The sequence below is a fragment of the Centruroides vittatus genome, unplaced genomic scaffold (genome assembly GCF_030686945.1).
Source record: "Centruroides vittatus isolate TY-2023 unplaced genomic scaffold, ASM3068694v2 contig_1477, whole genome shotgun sequence".
Taxonomy (NCBI): domain Eukaryota; kingdom Metazoa; phylum Arthropoda; class Arachnida; order Scorpiones; family Buthidae; genus Centruroides; species Centruroides vittatus.
Genome location: NW_027120916.1, coordinates 467550 through 490419, shown reverse-complemented (window position 1 = coordinate 490419; position 22870 = coordinate 467550). Strand labels below are relative to the sequence as shown.

General features: G+C 29.3%; 2 protein-coding genes and 1 pseudogene across 2 annotated transcripts in view; all 3 read left to right on the top strand.

The window, feature by feature from the left end:
• Positions 1–15882, top strand: part of Ucp4A (Uncoupling protein 4A) — a 45382-nt gene extending 29500 nt beyond the window's left edge. Inside the window, exons 6-10 of the mRNA XM_067262462.1 lie at positions 5397–5509; positions 5649–5733; positions 11286–11378; positions 13528–13630; positions 15609–15882. Of these exons, the coding sequence (XP_067118563.1) occupies positions 5397–5509; positions 5649–5733; positions 11286–11378; positions 13528–13630; positions 15609–15680 (466 nt within the window). The 3' untranslated portion in view covers positions 15681–15882. The remainder of the gene's footprint in view (positions 1–5396; positions 5510–5648; positions 5734–11285; positions 11379–13527; positions 13631–15608) is intronic.
• The window catches only part of scny (scrawny), a 357320-nt gene that overhangs the window by 60130 nt on the left and 274320 nt on the right, over positions 1–22870 (top strand). The window lies entirely within an intron of this gene.
• On the top strand, positions 18670–19550 carry LOC136968497 (ubiquitin-conjugating enzyme E2 R2 pseudogene; annotated as a pseudogene).

Sequence of the window (22870 nt, the reverse complement as noted above, 5' to 3'; positions counted from 1 at the left end):
TCCCGAGGTTATAGATAAGTTGATATTCTACAGTTCTAGTTTTAAAGAATTTAATGAGGATTTTTAAAGCACTTTATGATGATGATGATGAATGAAAAGATTGTCAAATATTTAAAAAAAATTATTTTCTGAATGTTTGATCTAAAGCTATTTATTTTAAATTATATATCAAAATAGTCATGTAATTGACTTTTGCATTTTCATTTCTTCAATTTCCCTATCAGGAAAATTTTTATAATTTAGAAACTTATAATTTGAATTAAATGATGCAACATACAGGACATAGGTTACATAAATTTGATTTATTTAGACAGATATAAATTATATGATGATGAAACTAGTAAAAATTGCTGTTTATCAAAAATAAATTATTACCTGTAAAATTATAATTTATATTTTAATAATTAGCAATAAATATTACTGAAAATTTTTATTGTGCTTTGTTTTAAAATAAAATATACAGATAATTTTTACTACAAATTGTCAAAACGTCGATTGAAAAAATTATTTACTAAATTAGTTATACTTTCGATATTAAGAAATTTATAGTTATAATTTTTAAACGAAATATTATTAAATTCTAGTTAAATACAAAATAACACTTGTTACATCTAATCAAAGTTTTGTAATAAATTAAGAAAATCAGAATGAAATACAAAAAAGTCAACATATCTCTTTTAGTGATAGAACTAACTAAATAATATATCATTTCCTCTAGTTATTCGGTGAAATATTTATAATCAATTATTGGATAGTAGACCTAACACACACACAAATAATACAAATTTTGATGAATTATTATGATCCTAATTAACAGCAATGCATGAATATCTGACCAAGAATATGATACATTTATCGTCTTTATTACTTAAACTATTTTATCTTTATTAAATATCTTGGTCTTATAATTTTTCTATATAGTCAACACTAAAAAATTTTAAGTACCGGTACCTTTCCTTCTCAGTTTATTTTATTGGATTATTCAAGGAATACCTAATTAATTGTAAAACTTTATTTTTATTATACCTTCTTTTAAATTTGTTAAAATGTACAGATAATGTTTATTTCTGAGCATAATTACCTCCATTTTAATGCAGCTATTCTATTGAACTACCATATTGTAAAGGAACTAGCATATATGTTTTTAGAAGTGCTACATAATAAATGATAGCATCTATTCACATATTTTTATTATTTGAGTTTTCCCTACTTTTCCATGAGTTTATTAAGCAATCCAAATAAAAGCCCTTGATATAGAGTCTGAAATAAAATGGAGGATATCCTCCCAACCATTTCATTGAAAAATTATGCTGTTTTTCTGATTGTTAAAGGAATAGACTATACAATTTCTCTACACACCAGAATATAACTATATCTACTTTTCAAACCTAATAACTGGAGTGGTTCCTTGTCTAGAGTCTCAAACGTTTTCGATGCCCCTCCTGTACTCTTCCTCGGGCTCTACCGAATTGGCCACTACCGCTCGAATGAACTTTAGATACGAATTTCTTCCAAATAATATCGTGTGCAAATGTTCGATAATAAGCTAGTTGTATTGCGCATGTTCCTTATAAACTGATTTCTGTAATCTTTTAAATGCTGTTATCCAGCAATATCTGCCATGCTACTGATAGGGCCATTTCTTCCTTATAATTAATACATGTACTGTTTATTCCCGTTTTAAATATTTCTATGGCTTCTAGCCATTTTAGTTGTTGTGAGTTGGAGTTAGATATAATGATCTTTGTTGCACCTAGGTCTGCTTTACTATTCTACAGAATGTTTCATTTCTTAAAGAAAACTGAATCTCCTCCAATAAATGGATGCTCTAATACAAATTGGTAGCAGTATTGAGTAGTTTCATGAGTACTTATTACAAACATTTGTCAGTATGTACAGTACATCACTATTTGATGAATGTTCATATTTATCATGTCTGACTGAGGAGCTTCTAATTTGAATTATAAGTGATTTTAACTTTTGGAAATCTTTATCATTCCGATGCTTTGGATTATGATAAGATGTAATTTTTTGACATTTTATTATTAGCACTGAGGACTCTTTCATGTATTAGACAATTTATTACATATCATTATTGTACTTTCATGTTGTGTATGACATGAAAGGAAAAGAATGTGCAATTTTGTAACATTACCAGGTTTCCATCAAGGCAGTGAAGCTATGTAATTCATGTTATCATTTCCAGAGGTTGTGTATAATTTTCATTTTGTGCTGTAAGTTTTTTCTTCATAAAAATAGGTTTAAAATTAATGAATTTCATATAAATATAAAGGAAAAGTCCTAATTAATGAATTTCGGGGGACTGAATTCTCAATAGTTTGTTAATTAGGATATTCTATATTTGAGATTATCAGAAACTTCATTAAATTTTAAGTTAGAACAAAAATAAACAGAATATTGCAGAATGTACATAAAATTTAACTTAAATAAACATATACAAAACTTAAAACACAAGAATAAAAAACATTTTAAACATAATAAAACACGCTACAATATATACAGAATTATATAAAGGAAAGCTGTGGAGCTTTAGATATACGTCTGAATATTGTATTATGAACTCTTGGCAAAAAACTCAGTAATATTTGCTTGCCTTTCTTACTTTTTGGGTTATTTAAATGTCACTGATTTTATTTCAAGAAATATTTTTGTCTTTATCTGCTTCTTCTGATGTTTGGATGAGCATCTCTAATGTATTAAGGGCAGCATTTATCTGAGACCTTTTTGGCAGCTTTACTGGCAGAGCTTCCTTACAAGTATTTTCCTCTTCCATAGTATTTTCAACTTGAGATAATGCACTCCATGTTCAGCCATTTCAGTGTTACCTTCTGATGATACAATGCAACTATCATCAATTTGAACAAAATCATCAAATGTTACACGTTGATTACTTCTGTCCAGTTGCCAATAAAGTCGTCATTAATGATTTCATAATTTTTATTAAATCCGTCTCGAACTGAAAAATCAGCTTTTTTGAAACAACTTTTAATAGTAGCTGGTTTAATGCTGTTCCAAACTGAACACAATTTCTGCATTGCCTGCAAAATATTCCGTTTTACTAATGCCAGTTTATTTCCATCTTCCATTTGATGAATCATATGACAAACAAGTTGTTATCTGTAATGGTTCTTCACTAATGCGATCACACCTTTATCCATTGGCTGGAGTTTGCTGGTACAATTTGGCAGAAAGAAGATCATTTTAATGTTTTTCAGTTTCAAATCATCTATTTTATGGGACTTACAACAGTCAATGAACAGCAGAATTCTTCTGTCTGTAGTCACCATTTTAGAATCAAGTGCTAATGGCCCTTCCCTTAAAAGTGAGGCTGTCATCCATGACTTAGCATTGTTTCTCTATGTACAGTAGATGGCAGATGTTTTACATTTTTGAAGCATCTTGACTTGTCATATTTGCCTATCACAAATGGTGAGTTTTTCAAATCCATTACTGTTTGCACAAAAAGTACTGTTAAGCATTCTTTGCCACACTTTCCACTGTGGCAAGTTTCCTCTTTAATTGCAAGTGTTCTATCAAAGAGCATATTGAAAAATAGTCCTTTCCTCATCAGCATTGAAAATGTTTTTCCTTGCTTCATAACTCCATGTTAATTCTGATAGTTTCAAAATCCAGTTGTTTTCTACTTCAGGGTCCACTCCATCTGCCTCCCCATCTGTCTTTAGTGATGTCAGATTCCATCTCTTAAACTGCTGTAACCATCCATCTGATGCCTTGAAATCATTCATTCCTAAATTTTCTGTTTCTTCCCGTGCCATTTCTTTAATCATTAGACCATTGACAGGAATAGAATTATTTTTTGTTTCCATCAACTAATCAAAAAGTTTTCTGTTTTCATTGCTTGTGCATGGTCATCCTCTAAGTCAGGATGGCGAACCTTTTTGAGTTTGCATGCCATATTGTAAGCATACTTAGCTTTAAAGATGTTAATGTGTGCCAAAGTTTTGGACTTCGAATAATGATATTTAAAGAAATTAAACGAATACGCTTTAATTCGAATAAGTGTAAAAAATCTGATTGAAAAAGGGATGATCAGGTGATAAACAGAAAGGATGATTGAAAAGGACAGAAATCATATAATACATTACGTGCCAGATGATTTCTCTTACGTGCCACAAGTTTGCCACCCCTGTTCTAAGTCGTTGTGGTCCTATTAACATTACATTTTTTTTTTTTAGGTTTTTTTTTACATTGTGAAAGTGTCATTGAGAGACTTGATTTTGGAATGCCATATTTTAATGCAAAACAAGTTTTCTTTTCCCCCTCTATCAACCGCTTTCAAAATTTGCAGCTTCTGCACAACAAGGTTGCTTTTGTTTTTGTTTGTTATCTGTCATTGTACCTAAGATATTGTAAAAAAGAAAACCCTCAAAACTGTATGCATCAAAATTTCAGAATTCAAATTTAAAATTGAGAGGTTTACAGCAAATCAGTACAGTACTTACCAGTGGATAAATAGTGTGTGATAGTGATCACTACAGTACATCAAAATTTAGTGGAATGAATATGCAATTTGATAAAGAAATATAAATTGTCCTCTCTGTAAACAATAACTGGTCTTTAATTATCATCAATCAAGTGTTTTGAATGCCAAGATGGAGGACAACACATGAAGTAGATATTGCACAATTGGTATAGAGAATATTGAACATCTGATGGTGTTTGTCTCGTGCAACTAAATGCAAAAGTGGGGATACGAGAGTAGTAATACACTGAAATGTGTAATTAGCAAAATAAAAATTGCTTGATAAATTTTTTCTTAGACTTGGTTGATTTGCTAATTAGGACAATATTCCATTGAATCAACAAAAAGTACTTTAAAGAAGATGAAAAATACATATAAATAAATAAATAGAAAACGGTCAGGACTGGAAGAAATGTTTGTTAATTAAGTTGGTTTGTTATATAGATTGTTCGTTATTAGGACTTTTCCTGTAGTATTGAGTCATCATCAATTAGTAGATTGACTATAATTTTCTTTTACAAAGCATATTGTTATTAATGAAACTAATAAATTTTGTTTTAAAATATTTTTCACTTATGCAAATTTTAATAAATATTTTTTAATCGTAATTTTTACTTTTTTAGGTCTATTAAATATAATACAATGTGCCAGAAGCAAAAAAGTATTGTGTAATATTGTTAGCAAAACACAGTAATTGGAAGTTGATTGATATTACAAACATTTAATTTATAAAACTATAATTTATATTTTCCTATTTAGCTTATAAAATTCAAATTTATTTCTTATTCCAATTGATTATTTGATTTTATATTTTCTCTTCATAAAATTGCTTTTAAATATTTGATATTTGTTATAGATTAGAATATATTTCTAACGTTTATTCATTTTGCAGAGTGCGGACTACTTGGCATGCCTTCAGTAAGATTGTTGCAGCGGGGGGGATCAAAGGGCTGTGGAAGGGTTGGGTGCCAAATGTACAGAGGGCAGCTCTAGTCAACTTGGGAGGTATGCCAGCAGCACTCTCTTCTTAAGAATTAGAAATGAATGAATGTTGATTTATCATTTGCTGATTGAATCATAATTATGCATTTTAGAAGAAATGAAATAGATAATTATTTTTTACTAATGTTTGTTTTGATTTCAGAACTAACAACATATGATACAAGTAAGCATTTAATTTTGAAGCATACAACACTAAAAGATAATTATGTAACACATACATTAGCTAGGTATGTATATTTTGTTTCATTTTTTGTAAAAATTTATGCATACAGTGGAACCTTGCTTAACAAGCACCTTGCATGAGTATTTTGCATAACGAGCAAAACAAATTGTAAAAATTTGCCTCGCTTAACGAGCGATATTTCGCATAACAAGTGACGAGGAGAGAGGAAGTCCCAAATTGTGCGCATGCGGCATGTTCATCAGTCTGTGTTTAGCACTCATTCTGCTAGCATCTTAGTGTCGCTTGTGATCACATATTTTTCCAAACTTGTGTTCACACATATTACTTATAAACATCAACAACTATAGCTCGTTATATAATAAACACGCCAAACGATATGCCAAATTCAGCAATTAAATTTAATGACCGATTCCAAATTAAATTTTAGAAATGTCTGAATTAAAAATTAACCATTTATAATTATTAAATTTAATACGAGATGGAAACATAACTGTCTACCTCTAGTCAAATCAATTAATTTCTAATATTTAATTATAGCCTTTACATAACCCAAGAATTTGGCATATTGTTTGGAGTGTTTATCAAACATATTAGCTGTGATTTTTTTTTTTTTTTTTTTGTTTCTGCAAATCGAATTCTCATTCCAGGATGGTTCATTCTGCGCTAGAAGAAAAGATGATGATGATAATGATTCGCGCTCCTTGACAGTGTATATTGTACAATTTTTTTTGAATAAACGTTATACATAAAACATTTGAGCATTTTTTCGGTGTAGAACGCATTATCGTATTTTACATTAATTTCTATGGGAAAAATTGTTTCGCTTACAAGTAAGACTCTGGAATGAATTATGCTTGTTAAGCAAGGTGTTGAAACGAGTGTTGAAACGAGTGTTTCGCATTACAAGTAAGACTCTGGAATGAATTATGCTTGTTAAGCAAGGTTCCACTGTATATAATTTTAGCATTTATCTGTATGTCAAGCTGTAATCTATCTTTTTCAATGAGCACAATGTTGTGTGTCTGACATTAAACTATGATTCATTATCTATGGCAAAAGTGACACAATACATCTAATATGTTTCTGGAGTGTGCATACAAATAATGATTTACAGAAATAAAGACCAATTATACCATATAAATATATTAAAACTAGCTGTGTTACCTGTCATTGATGGGTGATATTTATTTCATGAAATTATATTTACTTACCTAAAGAGAATATCTGCAGAGAATTGTTTGTTACAGATTCATAATATTCCTATTAAAGATGTGGAATATTTTCTAGATAAACTTATTGAATAACCTCCTAATATACAACATTTCATGTTTTATTATCAGGGGTGCAAATGAACAGAGATTTGCAGCTACTAACATGTGAGCAAGCAACATAGAGTTGGCCATGTGAAAAGCAACTGCATCTGAGCAACTCTCAGTCTTTGACCTTGTGACATGTTAATGGTCATTGTAAAGCATAGACCAGAGGTGGGGAACCTGCGGCCTCGAGGCCGCATGCGGCCTCCGCGAGGTTCTTGTGCGGCCCTTTGCCACCTAGTACAAAATGGTAGAGTTCGTTTCAAACAACTATTGTACATCAACGCCATGACAGTTGCGCGAAAAATCCCGCCAAAGACAGTCATATTGTAACATGACGTCAGAATACTAGTCTGAAACGGACTCTAACACGCATGAGCGAGGCTCTGGCCCACAGACCATTCGTTTCAGACTTGGACACTCAATGTTAATTTTTTAAACAGTTTTTAGCGCCCCAAATAATTTTTCACTTTACTGAAAATTCCACAATGTTTATGTAATTTACATATCTAAAAGAAACGAATAATGACGAAGCTTGATCCAAATATACAATTACTGTCAAACAAAAAACAAAGCCAAATAAGTCACTAACTTAGTGAATAAAAAAATATTTTTTATTGTATTTTTATAATATTTTATATTATTTTATATGTATATTATATTTAAAATTTTGTAGTATTATATTTTATTTTTTCTATATAATGCAATAAATTGTTAAATCTATAGAAAAACTATAATAATTTCACAAAAGTCACTTTCTTAGGTCAATCAGCTTATGCGGCCTCTCTTATTGCTGCCTAATTTAAATGTGGCCTCTAATGGTAAAAAGGTTCCCCACCTCTGGCATAGACCAACTGGAAATTGTAGGCGTTTAAATTTAAATGAATAGTTTGTCGGTATTAATGGTATGCTATTAAATGATATATCTGTCTTTGAAATTTGAATGTTGGCATGAAATTTCTTTCAAGTATTTCAGTGGCACCAAAACTTGTCATTTGGAAGGCACTATTGTAAGCCTTGATGTTCTTTAAGAAATGTTTATTGTCTGGATGAGTCCCATTTAATAGTGATAGAAGAGGCTCGGGGGAGCAAGAACAATATCCAGTTTAACTTTGCCAGAAGAGCAGCACATCCTGTGATTCATTCTTCCACTTCAGAGCACTGCAATACTCACATACTTTATCCATAGTCCCAATATTAGCTGATAATGAATAGTCTAAAAGAATGTCATAAATGAAGACACTTTGGAGCTTTTTGCACCAAGGAATCATAGTACTTCTTGTACGCTCATAGGCGCACTCAGACTCACAGAGCGGCTTGCCATTCTCTCCGAGAACTAAGTCTAGCCTATCTTGAAGATGGGTCCTCTGAATCTCTAGACAGTCTTATCTGTTTACTTTTCCTTGAAGATCGGCCAAGGTTTTGTCGTTTCCGAGTAGACAGTCTTCGCTCACACAAATAAATAAAACTCATGCAAATACGATTAGGCCTAACAAATCACAAACACAATATGCAACAGTATGAAAAACCTGCCATATGTACCGTATACATGTACTGCCATCTAGCATGATGATGTCACTTTTTTAATACCTTGAAGATTTTATTAATTAACTAATTATTTTTTAATGTCAGTGCTTCAAATATAATAGTAAATTTCAATAATACACCTTTCTTATAGATAATCTCTTGACAGGAAGTATTAATTTGTGTGTAACCATCTAGTGAAGAGTGAGAGACAAATCCATTACAGTTTAATTTAATTAATGTAGATTTTTGAGATGATGTGTATCTATAAATCTTCTCCTGAACTGACAGATTCAAAATATGAAGTTTGGTTAAAATACGTTCAGGCGTTTTTCTGTTATGTGGCAACAAACATTTTGACTGTTACAGTTTTATTTATATAGATTCAGGGGATATAATTTCACAAATGCATAAATAATCACTAATATTTTTTGACTTATGTAGATAAATTTAATGAATCTTTTTATAATTAACATAAATAAGATATAATAAAGTTTACTATGTTATTCTGAAACTGAAAATTACTTCAGTCTCAGAAAGACATGAGCAACTTTTGCATCTCTGTGTGAATAATGCTAGACTACTAGACTTTCAAATATAATTTCATTGATAAATATAGTTTTTATTTTATGCTAAGAAAGAATATTTAAAAATTTTTTTTCACATTCAATATTTCAGTATTTCATATTATATGTTTTCAATGCTTCATTACACTTCTAACAAGAAAACAACCTTCAGCTTCTCATTAAAATAACTGAAGTAGCTGTGAATTCAGATGTAGATACAGCATCCAGATTTTCTGCTGAATTATAGAAAATAACTGTGACAGCTGTCAAACTTTTAACACAATTAGATTTGTGGACCATCTAGAACTCTTTTAGCAAAAAATGGAAAATCACAATCTGGTTATAAAGCATCCAAACATTACATAACTCTTTCACTTTGTGACAATGCTAAGAGAGATTTAAAGCCATTAGTTAGTTATTCCTAGAGTCTCTGTCAATCATTTGGTGATCAAGTAAAGAGAGTGGGCCATCTAAACTATGTTTTAAGACTGGCTAAAGTCCTATTTTTGTCTGGCAATGAAAGCTTACTGCAAGATAAAATTATCATTTAAAGCTTTTTTTCTACTTCATAATGTTCCTGGCCATCTTACTCACTCAATGAGTTGTGTGATGTTGTGCAGGTTGTCTTTTTACTGCCAAATATGATTTCTTTTATTATTGGACCAAGATACAATTTCAACTTTCAAGGCCTATTTTATTTAAAAGAACTTCTTCACAAGCAATTGAAGCTATGATGAGAGAAGATGCTTTTATTATTCTTCAAGTATTTTGTAAAAAAATATTAACGTTCATGACCTGTGAGAAGTAATATCCAGCTACATGAAAGCTGTTTGGAAGAAGCTTTTGCTAGATTTAGAAACCAATATACAGTGGACCTTCATTATAGCGCTGCTCACTATACCGCACACTCGGTTATAGCGCAGGCGATGTTCGCGACGCAATAAGCTCAAACATGTTTATACAGGTCCTTGCAGAGTTAGTGAGTAGCACATTTTATTGTTACTGTGTATTGAGTAATTGTGTATGTATTGAGTTCCTGAATGTATTTTGAATAGTATTTAATTATTGTATGCATGATGAGTAAAAGAAAAGCTTATAGTGTGAAAGAAAAGCTTGACATTATTGCTAAAGTAAAGAGGTGAACCGTGTTACACCATGCCACTCGGTGTAATGCAGTTCACCTTATAACGCGGGTGTTGTTTCCCGCCTGACATGCGCGTTATATCGGGGGTCCACTGTAAATATAAATTAATATATTAATTTATTATTGTTACAGAGTATATAAAATTTCTAAACAGTTTTTGCTCTTCTTATTTTTTAGATCAGTATTTTTCAACCTATTTTATCTCACGGCACACTTGAACCTATAATTAAATTTTGGCAGAAAAAAATCACGTGAATTAAAGTTGTGTTTGTAAACATTCTATCGCCATATGACTTGCCAGTTAATCTAATTATTTTTGTCTATATTTATTTATTTATAAAGAAAAGACACTATGACCATTAGGCCTTTTTAAGTGTCTACAAAAAGAAAAACAAGAAAAAAATCAACAAATATTAAGCCAAAACAAAGTTATTACAAAGTCAGTTAATAAAGTTTGAATTAAATAAAATAGTATTGTTGTTCCTTAAAATAGTGGCAGGTTACAACAATAGTTATTTAAATTAATAATTCTTATTTACATAAGAAAAGCAATTAAGATTAAGTCTTGATTTGCATTTAAAAGTGGCATGATAATTGTCTTTAGAAACCTGCCAAATATCCCACTATTTCTAAGTTAAAATCATTTGAACGAAATATGGACAATTATAGATACATTTCTGATTTAAAGAAAATTTCATTTTAAATGAAATAACTTAGGGTTATGTATAAGTTTATATAATTTTGCTTATGAATATATACTTTTTACTACATTATGTATATGTTTATTTAAAATAACAATTTAAATTGAATTTTATGAAGTTTTTAGAGGTTTTAACTTTGACATATACACTAATTGTTCTTTGGGCTTCTTTCGAAAATAATTTATTTAATAACCTTCAAAAATTTTTGCGGCACACCTACAATCTTCTCTCGGCAAACTGGTTGAAAATCACTGTTTTAGATAGTAAAGAAGATAGTATATTTTTAAAAATATTTAATGAAATTTTATTTTAATTTCAAATTAAAATCTAATTTAAGAAATTTTCAGTTCATGTTCAGGTTTAATTGCTGCTACTCTTGGTACTCCAGCTGATGTCATAAAAACAAGAATAATGAATCAGCAGACAGATGCAAATGGAAGGTAAGAAGTATAATTCAGAAAATTTCAGATCATTAATATAGATTGTTTTCAAAACATTATGAAATTCAAGTAATATTTGACTATGGCATTCATTCATTGGCTACATATAAATATAAAAAAATCAAATATTATATACTGTTAACTGCAAAGTTAGCGATTCCTCACACACTAAATGTAATTTGTTTCAGGAGGCTGTTGAAACTCTGAATTGTTCAAAGTCCAAATCAGTTTTCCCCATTAGAATTAATGGAAAGTGAATTAATTCATTCTTAGACACTAAACAACAACCATTTTAATAAACTTAAACACATAATTTAAGGTAAAAATAACACAATTAAATGATCTAGAAAAAGTTTGATGTATCAGTATAGTTTTAAAATTTAAAGTTTTCAATACATGTATATTTACAAGGCAGCTGCTGTTAAAATGTTAAAATATTAAAACATTTTATTAATACTTTTTATTGATTTAATAAAAAGAAAATGAAATAAAGCAAATTAACCAATACTTAACAGACTATCACATGAAACAATTGTGATTTTCTTCCAATAATAAATGAAATGCTTTTTTACAATATATACTTACTTTTAATTGGTTATATTAAGTATGAAGAATTTGAGATTGACTTGTTTGAAAAATGAGGTAATGAGATGTGATGCGGAAATATTTCTAGTGTAGATGATTTGTGGTGATATTTGCATGATAGAGAAGTGATTTTATGGAACATTAATGTTATTCCTTGTCAGTTAGGAAATTTTATTTTCAATTTCCTAAATGACAACTCAATATTTTTAAATGTTACTTTTTGAAAAATCAACATTTTTGTCTTAATATAATGAAATTGTTTATTTTTAATAAAAATGTACTTGATACATTTTATTAAAATTATTTATATACTGTATTTCCAAGTGATCCTGAACATGTCAATGGTTGTAAATTTACTTTTCTATCCTATTGTACATCCGATCCTATTTGCTCGTCCGATATGAAATTTTGTTTGAGAATATTTTTATTTCTCCTTTCTTAGTAATTAAAGTCTATGAAAAAATATAGAACTAGTTTGGAATATATCAATTTACTGAAACAATCTTGACTATTAAATTGTTAATGCTAAATTTATAATAATAATTTTAAATAAATAAAAAGTATAATATATTGAAAGTAATAGATAATATATTACAATTCAAGTATAAATGACAGATGAAAGAATTAATTTTTATATATTTGGCTAATTTCTTTTAACTCAGTTTGTTAAGAATTTCTGATTTAGTACGGCAATTATAATTTCCAGCATGTAATCTGATCAATTTTATGTGAGTGAGTTATTGTTTACAAAAAACTGGTACTCACCAGCTTCAAAAAATTTATTATTTTCTATTGTGATATTTTGGCAACTCCATAGACTTTGATGCAGATATTACAGTAGAGCATCGATTATCCGACTCAATTGGGGACTGGGGTTGGTCGGATAACTGAAAAGTCGGATAACCGAAAAGTATGAAAAAATACATTATTAGTATAGTGTATTAGGCCCGGTTTAAATACTAGCCTCCCTTTCATGGTCGAGCCAGTGCTGCCAGCTAAAACATGCAAAAATTTAACAAAAATAACATTAAAATAGCCAAAACATAACCAAATATTGTAGCGCCACATCACTAGCAGACATTTGAATTTGCCGACTAGAACGCGGTCGGTTAATCGAGGGTCGGATAATCGATGCTCTACTGTACTTGTACTTTTTTTACTCTCTCCACCCTATTGGTACTGGAGGCTTTTTTTGGAATCATGCCTATTGTGGGATCAGCCAGAGCTATTGGATTGTGAGGGATGGGCCTGATATCTCCAGGATCAACCTCTGGAAAGTTCCTGGGATTTCTTAAGCCATTCAGAATTTGTTTCCAAGTTCCCAGGGTGGTAGGCTGACATCTTAATCACTAACATGTACTGTACAGTACATGCTTATAGATGTATATCAAATTTAATAGTAGATTTTGTTGTGTTAAAATCTGAGATCTTGAAGCCTTAAAAATAGTACAGAAATTAATAAATTAAATATTTATCATTAATTTTATATTAGTATTTGTAATTAATAAGAATTGTAATTATATTTAAAACAATATAATTATAAATAATTCATAACTTCTTGCAGAGGACAGTTATATAAGTCATCAATCGATTGTTTACGAAAAACTATAAAAGCCGAAGGCTTCTTTGCTCTTTATAAGGGTTTCATTCCTATTTGGGCAAGAATGGTAAGTCATTACATTTTGACTTTTTTTTTAAATTAAGCTATAGAAAATGAAATACTGAAATATATATATAAACACTATATTATATGATTTATTTTGTAATTCTTGTTATATTTGGGTATAAATATTAAAGTTCCTATTTAATGATTAGATATTTTTTAAATTTCAATTTTCTATCAAATTTTATTCCTAAGACAATTGTGCCGTACTGAAGTTTTTATTAGACTCACGAATTACTCACACGACGACATTTTTGTTGAAATATTCAAGTATCTTAAACAAGAAAGTTTTATAGTGATAACAATTAGGACTATTAAATGATATGCAAAATATTAATAAATAGGGATTTGTTACAGTAATAAAGATTGTCAAATTCAAAATCAGTTTTTTGAGGTTAAAAAAAAAAATTAATAAAATTTTGGATTTTTAAAATTTAATCACGTGTTTGATTAGAATGTTTCTAATCAGAATAAACATTATTTGTGTGTATCAATCATTCTTATAGTGACAGTCACAAATTCTTCATTAGCAATAATAATAAAAGAATGTTCAAGTATAATCTGATGAGTGTTTGTGTTAAAGAATTGTTTATTGTTCAAATTATTGTAATTTGCGATTGTTTCAGAAAACTTCTTTTCTCAAATTTATTAAAAATGCAATTGAAATACACACATTAATAATAGTTATTTTAGAGAAAAAATTTATTTTAATCATAAAAACAATACTTCAAAATTACTAATGATTACTTCTTTTCTGTTTATTAAAAATTCAGTTTATCAAATAGATTTAAAGTAAGAAATTGTTATATCAAACTTTTTGAAGTATTAATCTAAATTTTATTAAGTATTTTATAGACTTTTATTGAAAATACAAATAGTTTTTTTATCTTTTGCATTTTAAATGAAGCATTGCTGTGGTCATTTTAATAAAAGATAAATTTTTAATAAAATAAAAACACTAATAATTTATTTACAACAGTAATCTTTAGAATAAAAATTAACTTGTGTTCTAAGCAACAAATTTTTCATTTTTATTCAGTATGCAGAATTTATTATTAATTTTGTATATTCAATGAAAAAAACTTTTTGTTTTAATATTAAATGTGAGGTAAGCAATTTAACAATTTTATTTCATTATGCATGAAAATGGTTTAACAAAGAAAGTATTTATAGAATTTTATTATTTATTTATTTAATTTGGTCGAATAAAAAAAAATGTAAAATTTAAAAATATTTCTACACTTTATTTTCCTGCTACATCACACACCTAGTGCCATGGAGGTATCTAGTTACTAATAGTTTTTGGACCATCCACTTAAATAATGATTTCCACAAATTATGACCAGTTCATAGAAATATAACAATATTAAGTAGATACATTCTGTATACTGTAATAATAAAAACCGGGGACTGAAATTTACTAAAAATATTCGTAATTAAAAGACAAACATAAATTTGATTTTGCAGTTTTTTTCCCACGCTAAAGGAATATAAGATCACACAGCAGAGTTAATGTTTCAAAGCTTTTTTCTATCTGAAAACCAAAAATTTCTGGTCTCTCTGGTGTTAGAATAATAGTAAAGTGTAACTTACGTATTTAGGGAAAGATCCTAATAAAAGATAGATTCTGCTGTGTGATCTTGTGTTATTGTGCCATGAAAAAAAAATACAAATTGGGAAGACTTCAAAATTTGTCTTCTAATTATCAAATATTTTTTAACGTCATTTTTTAAATAAATTTTTTAATCATTAACATAAAACACCGCTTAATTGCCATAATACTATGTATCATTCTGTTGATAAATTTCTATTTAAATATGAAATACTAGATTCCTAAAAAATATCGTTGTTTAAAAATTGATTTATATACTATAGTCTTTTCTTTTAAAGAAAAGACTATAGTATGTAAGTATATTGGAGTTTAAAAAAAATATATTTTGTCTTTTTTGATTTGCTAATATTTTTAATATTATTGTCTTCAGGCTCCGTGGTCTCTGACGTTTTGGCTCACGTACGAAGAATTAAGAAGACTCTGCGGTGTATCGTCATTTTAATTACTTTTCCGTGTTTTAATGGAAAAATGGCCATAAAAAATCAATCAATGCACAAATTTAGTGGTGATCGTATATATATATAAAGTATATATATAGTCTTTTGTATAGTTGAAACTGAAGTAAAAAAAAAAAATGCTGTAAATAAAAAAAAATCTTAATTTTTGTAGCAGAAATAAAACTATTTCCAAGGTGTTTCTTTTAATTAAGATATAATTTTGTTTTTTCCACTAACAAGTAAGAATAAAATTTAAGTTTAGGAAGATAAATTTATATTTACATCAGCTGTTTGAAAAACAGATAATTTAAATTTGATATGAATATATTAAATATCCATTGCATAAATATTGGAGATTTGCTACGCATTTTCTAAATACAAAATGAATTGACAAGAGCCACAGAATTATATTTAATATCGAAATCTGGTAATGTTATAAGAAATTGTTTCTCGATCACAGATTCGAATCCAATTTTGGAGAATGCTTTTAATAGATTTGAGAAAGTGTACTGGCTTTTGTAGTATATATTTTTTAGTAGTTAGTAGTATTAAAATAACGATATAAAACCGCCAATATTCTGCGAAATGCTTCGAAAATTGGCATAAGATTGTGAGCTAGAAGAAAATGTTTACTTACCGCTGGGGTGACTAACCTTTTTGAAACTGCGTGTCAAAGCGTTCATATTTATCTGTGAAAAATTTATGCGTGCCAGAGTCGAGTTCGAAAAGCTATTTTTAAAATAAAGGGAATATATTAATGTCAGTTTTTTTTTAAATTTAGTTAAGTTTAAGATTTTAATTTGAATTTTTAATAATGTCATGACTCACGAGATTTACTTCGTGGCAATGATTTTGTTTTTGAAATATTTCTGATGGAAAAGAGAATAATTGTACTGTTTTATTATTTATAATTAAATGATTATTAAATAGTAAAAACTAAACTAAATCGCCTATCTAACGTAGGCCAGTGAATTCTGACGTGCCACAAGTTTGCCATCCTTGATCTAAGGCAGTGTCTTTTGAATAACGGGTCGAAAAGCAATTAACAATAAAATAGGAATCGTGGGCTGTGACTATGACCTGTCCTTATGTTTTTCAGGCCTCCATTATGATGATACAATATTTCTAACGGACATATTTTTGATATACAAGACAACGAATTGACTGACTAGTGACAAATATTCTCATTCGAATGGCTTTCTTACCTCGGTACAATTGTAAAAAATGAAATTATTACTACAGTGCCTTAACACGAAATTTAAAAGTTCATTTGTCCATTTTTACTCGTCCAAAGTAGAGGTGCGTCTTACATTCGGAGTCCAAAATAATACAGCTGCCAAACATCACCTATTCCACAGTATTTATACTGTTTTATCAAAATTCGTAACGAAATGAAATTTAACCCTTTACTCCCTGTGGGCACTAAAAGGGCCTCTTAGCAAGCCCATTATCGGTTCGGCCTGGCCCACAATGGGATGGCCGGTTGGTGAGGGACGGGGCCTCGAAAGTCTACTACTATTACACTAATGATGTGTATACAACTTCCCGTTCGTTACGCTGTCCATGGACACTCGTGAATAAACCGAAAGAACGGATAATCAGGAATTTGGTGTAATTTATAATTTTTTAAATCTTTAATCAATAACAGTGCATGCATTTCTATATGTTACATAGGTTTTATTTTGATCAGCGCTGCGTATATTTATTTTCGTACGAAGCGCCCATAGATGACGCTAACCGAGTGCAAATTAAAATTATGATTTCAAGTATGGGTGTTGAGGTTCTCACAGAATTCATTAAATTTATATATTCTCCGGTTTCTAAATATCAAATAAGTAACATAAAACACGTTATGGTCTATTTTAACAAAATTTAATTAACTTTTCCACTCAAAGAAAAAATCAAATCATATCATATTAACAGTGGAGTTTGCAATGTCTGTTAAATATGTTTGCTGGATATTTTTAATACAATATTTAGCATTATTCCTTATACTCGTGTATAATAAATAAAATTCGTCGTTAAAACATGATTGAAAGTACCATTGAACAGTGTCGTAACTAGCCATTCCTGTGCCCTGTGCAAGAAATTGCATTTAGGCTCCTTAACTAATTAGGTTTGGGAAATTAATAAAACAAATACATGCATTTCGGTCTCCCTTCCAAGTGGGCCCTGTGCGAGTGCACCCGTTGCACCTGCCTAGTTACGGTACTGCCATTGAATAATATAAACAAAAAGTTACCGCGCTATGAGTTATTCCAGATTTTATGATCAGGAAAAATCCGGAATAACTCATACTCCGATGATGCCAGATTAAAAATATTCAATTTTAATACTACAGAAATCAACAGGTAAAAAGATGTGATAAATTCTAATCGTGTATACAAGGGGAAAGAGTCGTGTGACACTCCTACATTACCCGAATATAGTCTAATCTCCAAGGAGGAATCTCTATAATACATAAAAGTTTGAAATTGAAGATTAAATGTTCATAAATACTAATACATAAATGTTCAATCTACTTATTCACAATTTAATAAGTAAATAGAAGTAAATGATAGAGCTGTCAAGTGCACGAGTACTCCAAACTTCTTCATTACTCACTTAAATCTCTGAAAATTAAATATTTAGAAATCCAGTTAATATTTTTAAAGTTATTTTTACACGTTTAATCGTTGAGACCGAATTTTGTTAATAATAAATTTACCATAATTAATGAAAATTATTTTTATGGTTATCGTAGCGATGGAACCGTATAATTCTTACGATCATTTTTAAACTATTTAAATAATTTTTACAAATTTTATTAAAATGAAAAATATGTAGAAGCTTTTAAATTAAACTACGTAGACTTAACAAAGAATTGAGAGCTGCAAACATGAAATTTACAATTATTGTGAATTTCTGGTTTTCAGCTCTTTTTAAATAAATTAATAATTAATTTTGGAGATGGTTACTTTGTTTACACATATTTAATTGTTTATATTGTTAGAAACAATCATATTTTTTTTGTCAAACCAAGAAACTAATAAAGTAAACGGTGGCAATTAATTAATGGCATCCCAAATGACACAGAGTGCATTAAATGCACTGAAGCTAGAACTTAAAAGTTTGCAAAAGGAACCCATCGAAGGTTTTGTAGTGAAGTTAGTCGACGAAAGTGTTCTGTCTGAATGGGAAGTAGCCATTTTCGGACCACCCAATACTATATACGAAGGAGGATATTTTAAAGCACGAATGAAATTTCCTCCCAACTATCCTTTCGCTCCTCCGACTATCCGTTTTATTAGAAAGTTTTGGCATCCAAACGTATATCCTAACGGGAACATCTGCATATCGATTCTTCATCCTCCGGGAGACGATCCTCAAAGCGGAGAACTTTCCTGCGAGCGCTGGAATCCAACTCAAAACGTAAGAACAATCTTATTGAGTGTTATTTCACTTTTGAATGAGCCAAATATCAGTTCTCCGGCTAACGTAGATGCTTCTATCATGTATCGAAAATGGAAAGAATCGAAAGGATCGGAGAAGGAATACGAGGAAATCATTAAAAAACAAGTTTCGGACAGTAAAACGGATGCTGAAATCGATAAAGTTCTGGTTCCATCCACGATAGACGACTATTGTGCTAAACACGCCGTTGCATCCGTAGATACGGAATCTAATATAACAGATTTTTCCGACGATTTTATGCCCGATTCCGACGAAACTATCGACGACGACGAAGAAGAAGTCAATACAAATGGAGGACGTGGCAATAAAAGCAAAGAAAATCAGAATAAAAATTAAAAATTTAACATTTCTTTTAAAAGACAAATCGTATTTCTTATTTATAATATTTCGTTTGATTTTCAAGATGCAATATAACGAAAATTTGTTTAAAAGAAGCCATTTCAAAATTACAAATAAAACAAGCATATTACGATTTCATTAAATGTGGAATTTGTATAATTTAACCCCGCACTTTTATGTTACTCCCGAGTTGTGACGATTCCCCATTTTTTGGTTCTTTCGTCCTGTGGGCCTTAAGAGAGTCTTTTTTCCATATACATTCCCTGTTTTAATTAAAAGGCAAAACAAATTTAATTTTATTTTGTTTTAGATGTGAAGCCGTCCATTAATTACGTGTGAAGATTAAGGGAGAGGAATGTCGCGAAAAGTACATCATTGTACACGAAGGTGAGGGAGTATTGTCTACGTGAACTTTACCAAGTGGTATACGTATTTATTCTTATAAGTCTATTCGTGATCGAACCGAAAATGTCGACACGAGAACTTTGTTATTTGAAGTTTCGAACCGTAACGACATAGATTTCATGACGATAATTTACGATTTACCTTTAAAGAAAGTATGTAACAGTTTAACTGGAATTAATATAAATAAATAAAAATCTCAAACAAATCGCATTGAGAACTGCTTGTAAGATGTAATTCCATGTTATGATTTTAATGGAATTTAAAGTTCATTTTCAAAGAAATTATGGTTGAAGTTTCTCCACATCCTTATGGAGAAACTTCAACCGTAATTTTTTTATTTTCATTTGAAAAATTTAATATGAGAAATTTCAAGGTAGCAGCATCCAGTCAATACTTGGCGCCGCCATCTTGAAAGTACACCACTTCTGGATCGTCTTTTCTGATCGAGCGAAAACTTGTGGAATCGATCTGTCAGATCGTACACTGCATGCACCCTTACGTTAGGTTGCTAACTTGTACAAAAAGAAAGACATTTACGTCAAGAAATTTGTTAACTGATTATAAATTATAAGATATTAAATACACAATAAATACAGCTTTAAACTCGATGTTAAAATTATTTTTTTTAATCGCACCCTAATTGAATCTCTAAATTTTATTTTTTTGTTCGATTCTGATTAATAGTAGTGCCCATTACTCTAGTAATTGATAAAGACAAATGTTGGGCACCGTTCTTCACCGTCACTGCGCTTCGTATAATATTAGAATAAAATTATGCAATTAAATAATAATACACCTAGAAACTTTAAATAATACCCGCATTTAAAATCAAATGAAAATTGTATTTAATAAAACAAGTTTCTCTCGATAGTTTTAGTCTTTTTGATACTCAAAATATAAATATATAAGAATATATTAATATATTTATCTCAAATAGGACTATATTTATTAACTAATATTCTTATTATAATTAATTTAATGACCATATTTAAATATCTTTATATATATCTTTTAATGTTATTTATACCTATAAAAAGGAAAGTGCTTTATGCATTATCTCCATTAACGATTTTATGTATTAATTCACTTTATATAGATTAAATATTTAAATTTTATCTAAAAGCAGTATTAAACAAAAGATAGTTCGTATAAGTATCACTAGATGACACTCGACTACAGTATAGCGTGTACTGTACTTGTTTAAGGCACGCGTTTATGATGATATAATACAGGATAGCGGATAGTCATTATTTTTGTTAATAATTACATTTACTTTCGTGTCAAAACTACTGTTTATATGGTGGAAATAGCTACTTACCAAGACAGGAATTATTGTTAATAAATGCGTCGATGTAGATAGACTCGAAACAATTATTTAGGCCTAATTAGATTCCTTTTTGTTTTGCGTACGTAAATATCGCATTAAGCACACGTGTATTATGTTCTGCTAACGAAATATTTTTGATTAAAAAGTCTATCTTTAACAATCGTATCGTTTCTAGGTCACCCTATATCGAGGATGGCGACCTTTTTGAGTCAGTTAACATAATTATTTTTAAATTATCTCTTTGTTTATGCATGCCGTAGACTTTACAGTTCTTTGGTTTAAAATAACATAAATGTAGTTTGTATCGATAGTGAATTCAAACTGTTAATTTATATCTCTCTTAAATTAAATATGTAATATGATAATTAAAAGCAGTCCGAATCAAAATATGGAAAACATTAATTTGTTGGATTTGAATTGATAAATTCGAGTTTAAAATAAAACATTCGGAAAGTGTTTGATACTAAAAACGGTATCTATTATTCAAAGAAAAAAATACAGTTCTAGAACAACCCAAAGGGGGGACTCCTTCGAAATTTTAAAATATTTGAATAATTTTATAAGTAACTTTTATTGATATATGTATTGCAGATGGTCCGAAAAACCGTACGATCGCCAAGAAACAGTTAAAGCAATATTTGATTCTATATAATGTCATAAAAACAATCCTTTTCTCCGAATCTTTACAATTCAAGCTTCTCATATATATATACTATTTTACTTCAAAACTTTATCAAACTTATCAAATGAAAATCTAAAGATACCAATACTTACACTTTCAGAATTTATAAAATAGTAATTTGATTCCTTTTCACGTATTCCAGAGTTTTAAAGAAAAAGCTAAATCTAGAAATCTTTTTGACTTAGACAGACATACTTTTTTAAATCCTGTGAATCTGTTTTCCTCCGAGAATACAAATCCGATTTATTTTAATATTGTGTAGCAAAGTCTTTCCCTTTTAAAATTTCAAGCATTTTTTTCCGTTGCCGTCCCGAGATTTAAAAAGAGTATTTATTTTCTGCGAAACTTTATTCTACGGAATTAAACTTTTCCACAAAATTCGTCGAAGTCGAAGCACCAAACAATGTACAATTCTCACAGAACATAGAATTATCGATAAATTTTAATTTCAATCCTTCAGAAATTTTTTAAATCCTAAAACTATTTCATAATTAAAATAAATAAAACATTCTGTATATAATACTATTACATTGTATATTATTACGGAAATATATTACATCGAATACAATTCAAATACACGATGAGTATTGAATCCAATAACATATTCTAATTATTATAAAACTAAAGTTCGAGATATTATTAAGAAAAAAATTATATTTCTATACTTAGACACACTTCAACGTTACGCGGGAGAAACATTACGGAACTTTTTATATTTATATTTTACTGTCTTCTTTGAAATGCGTATCCAGTACAAAAGATAAAACTTATTTTCATATTATAAATAGGCTATTGGAAAATTATTGGAATAGGCAAAATTATAATAGAATTACCTACTTAAATAATTTGTAGCGTAGTCAATTTGTTCTTTCCTCTTACGTGGGTTTTATATGGTCAATTCAATATCTTATTCATCAGAAAGAAATTGCTTTGATTTCTTATATCCTGCTGTATTTCTATCGAAATTTCCTTTCCTTATTGACAGTAAA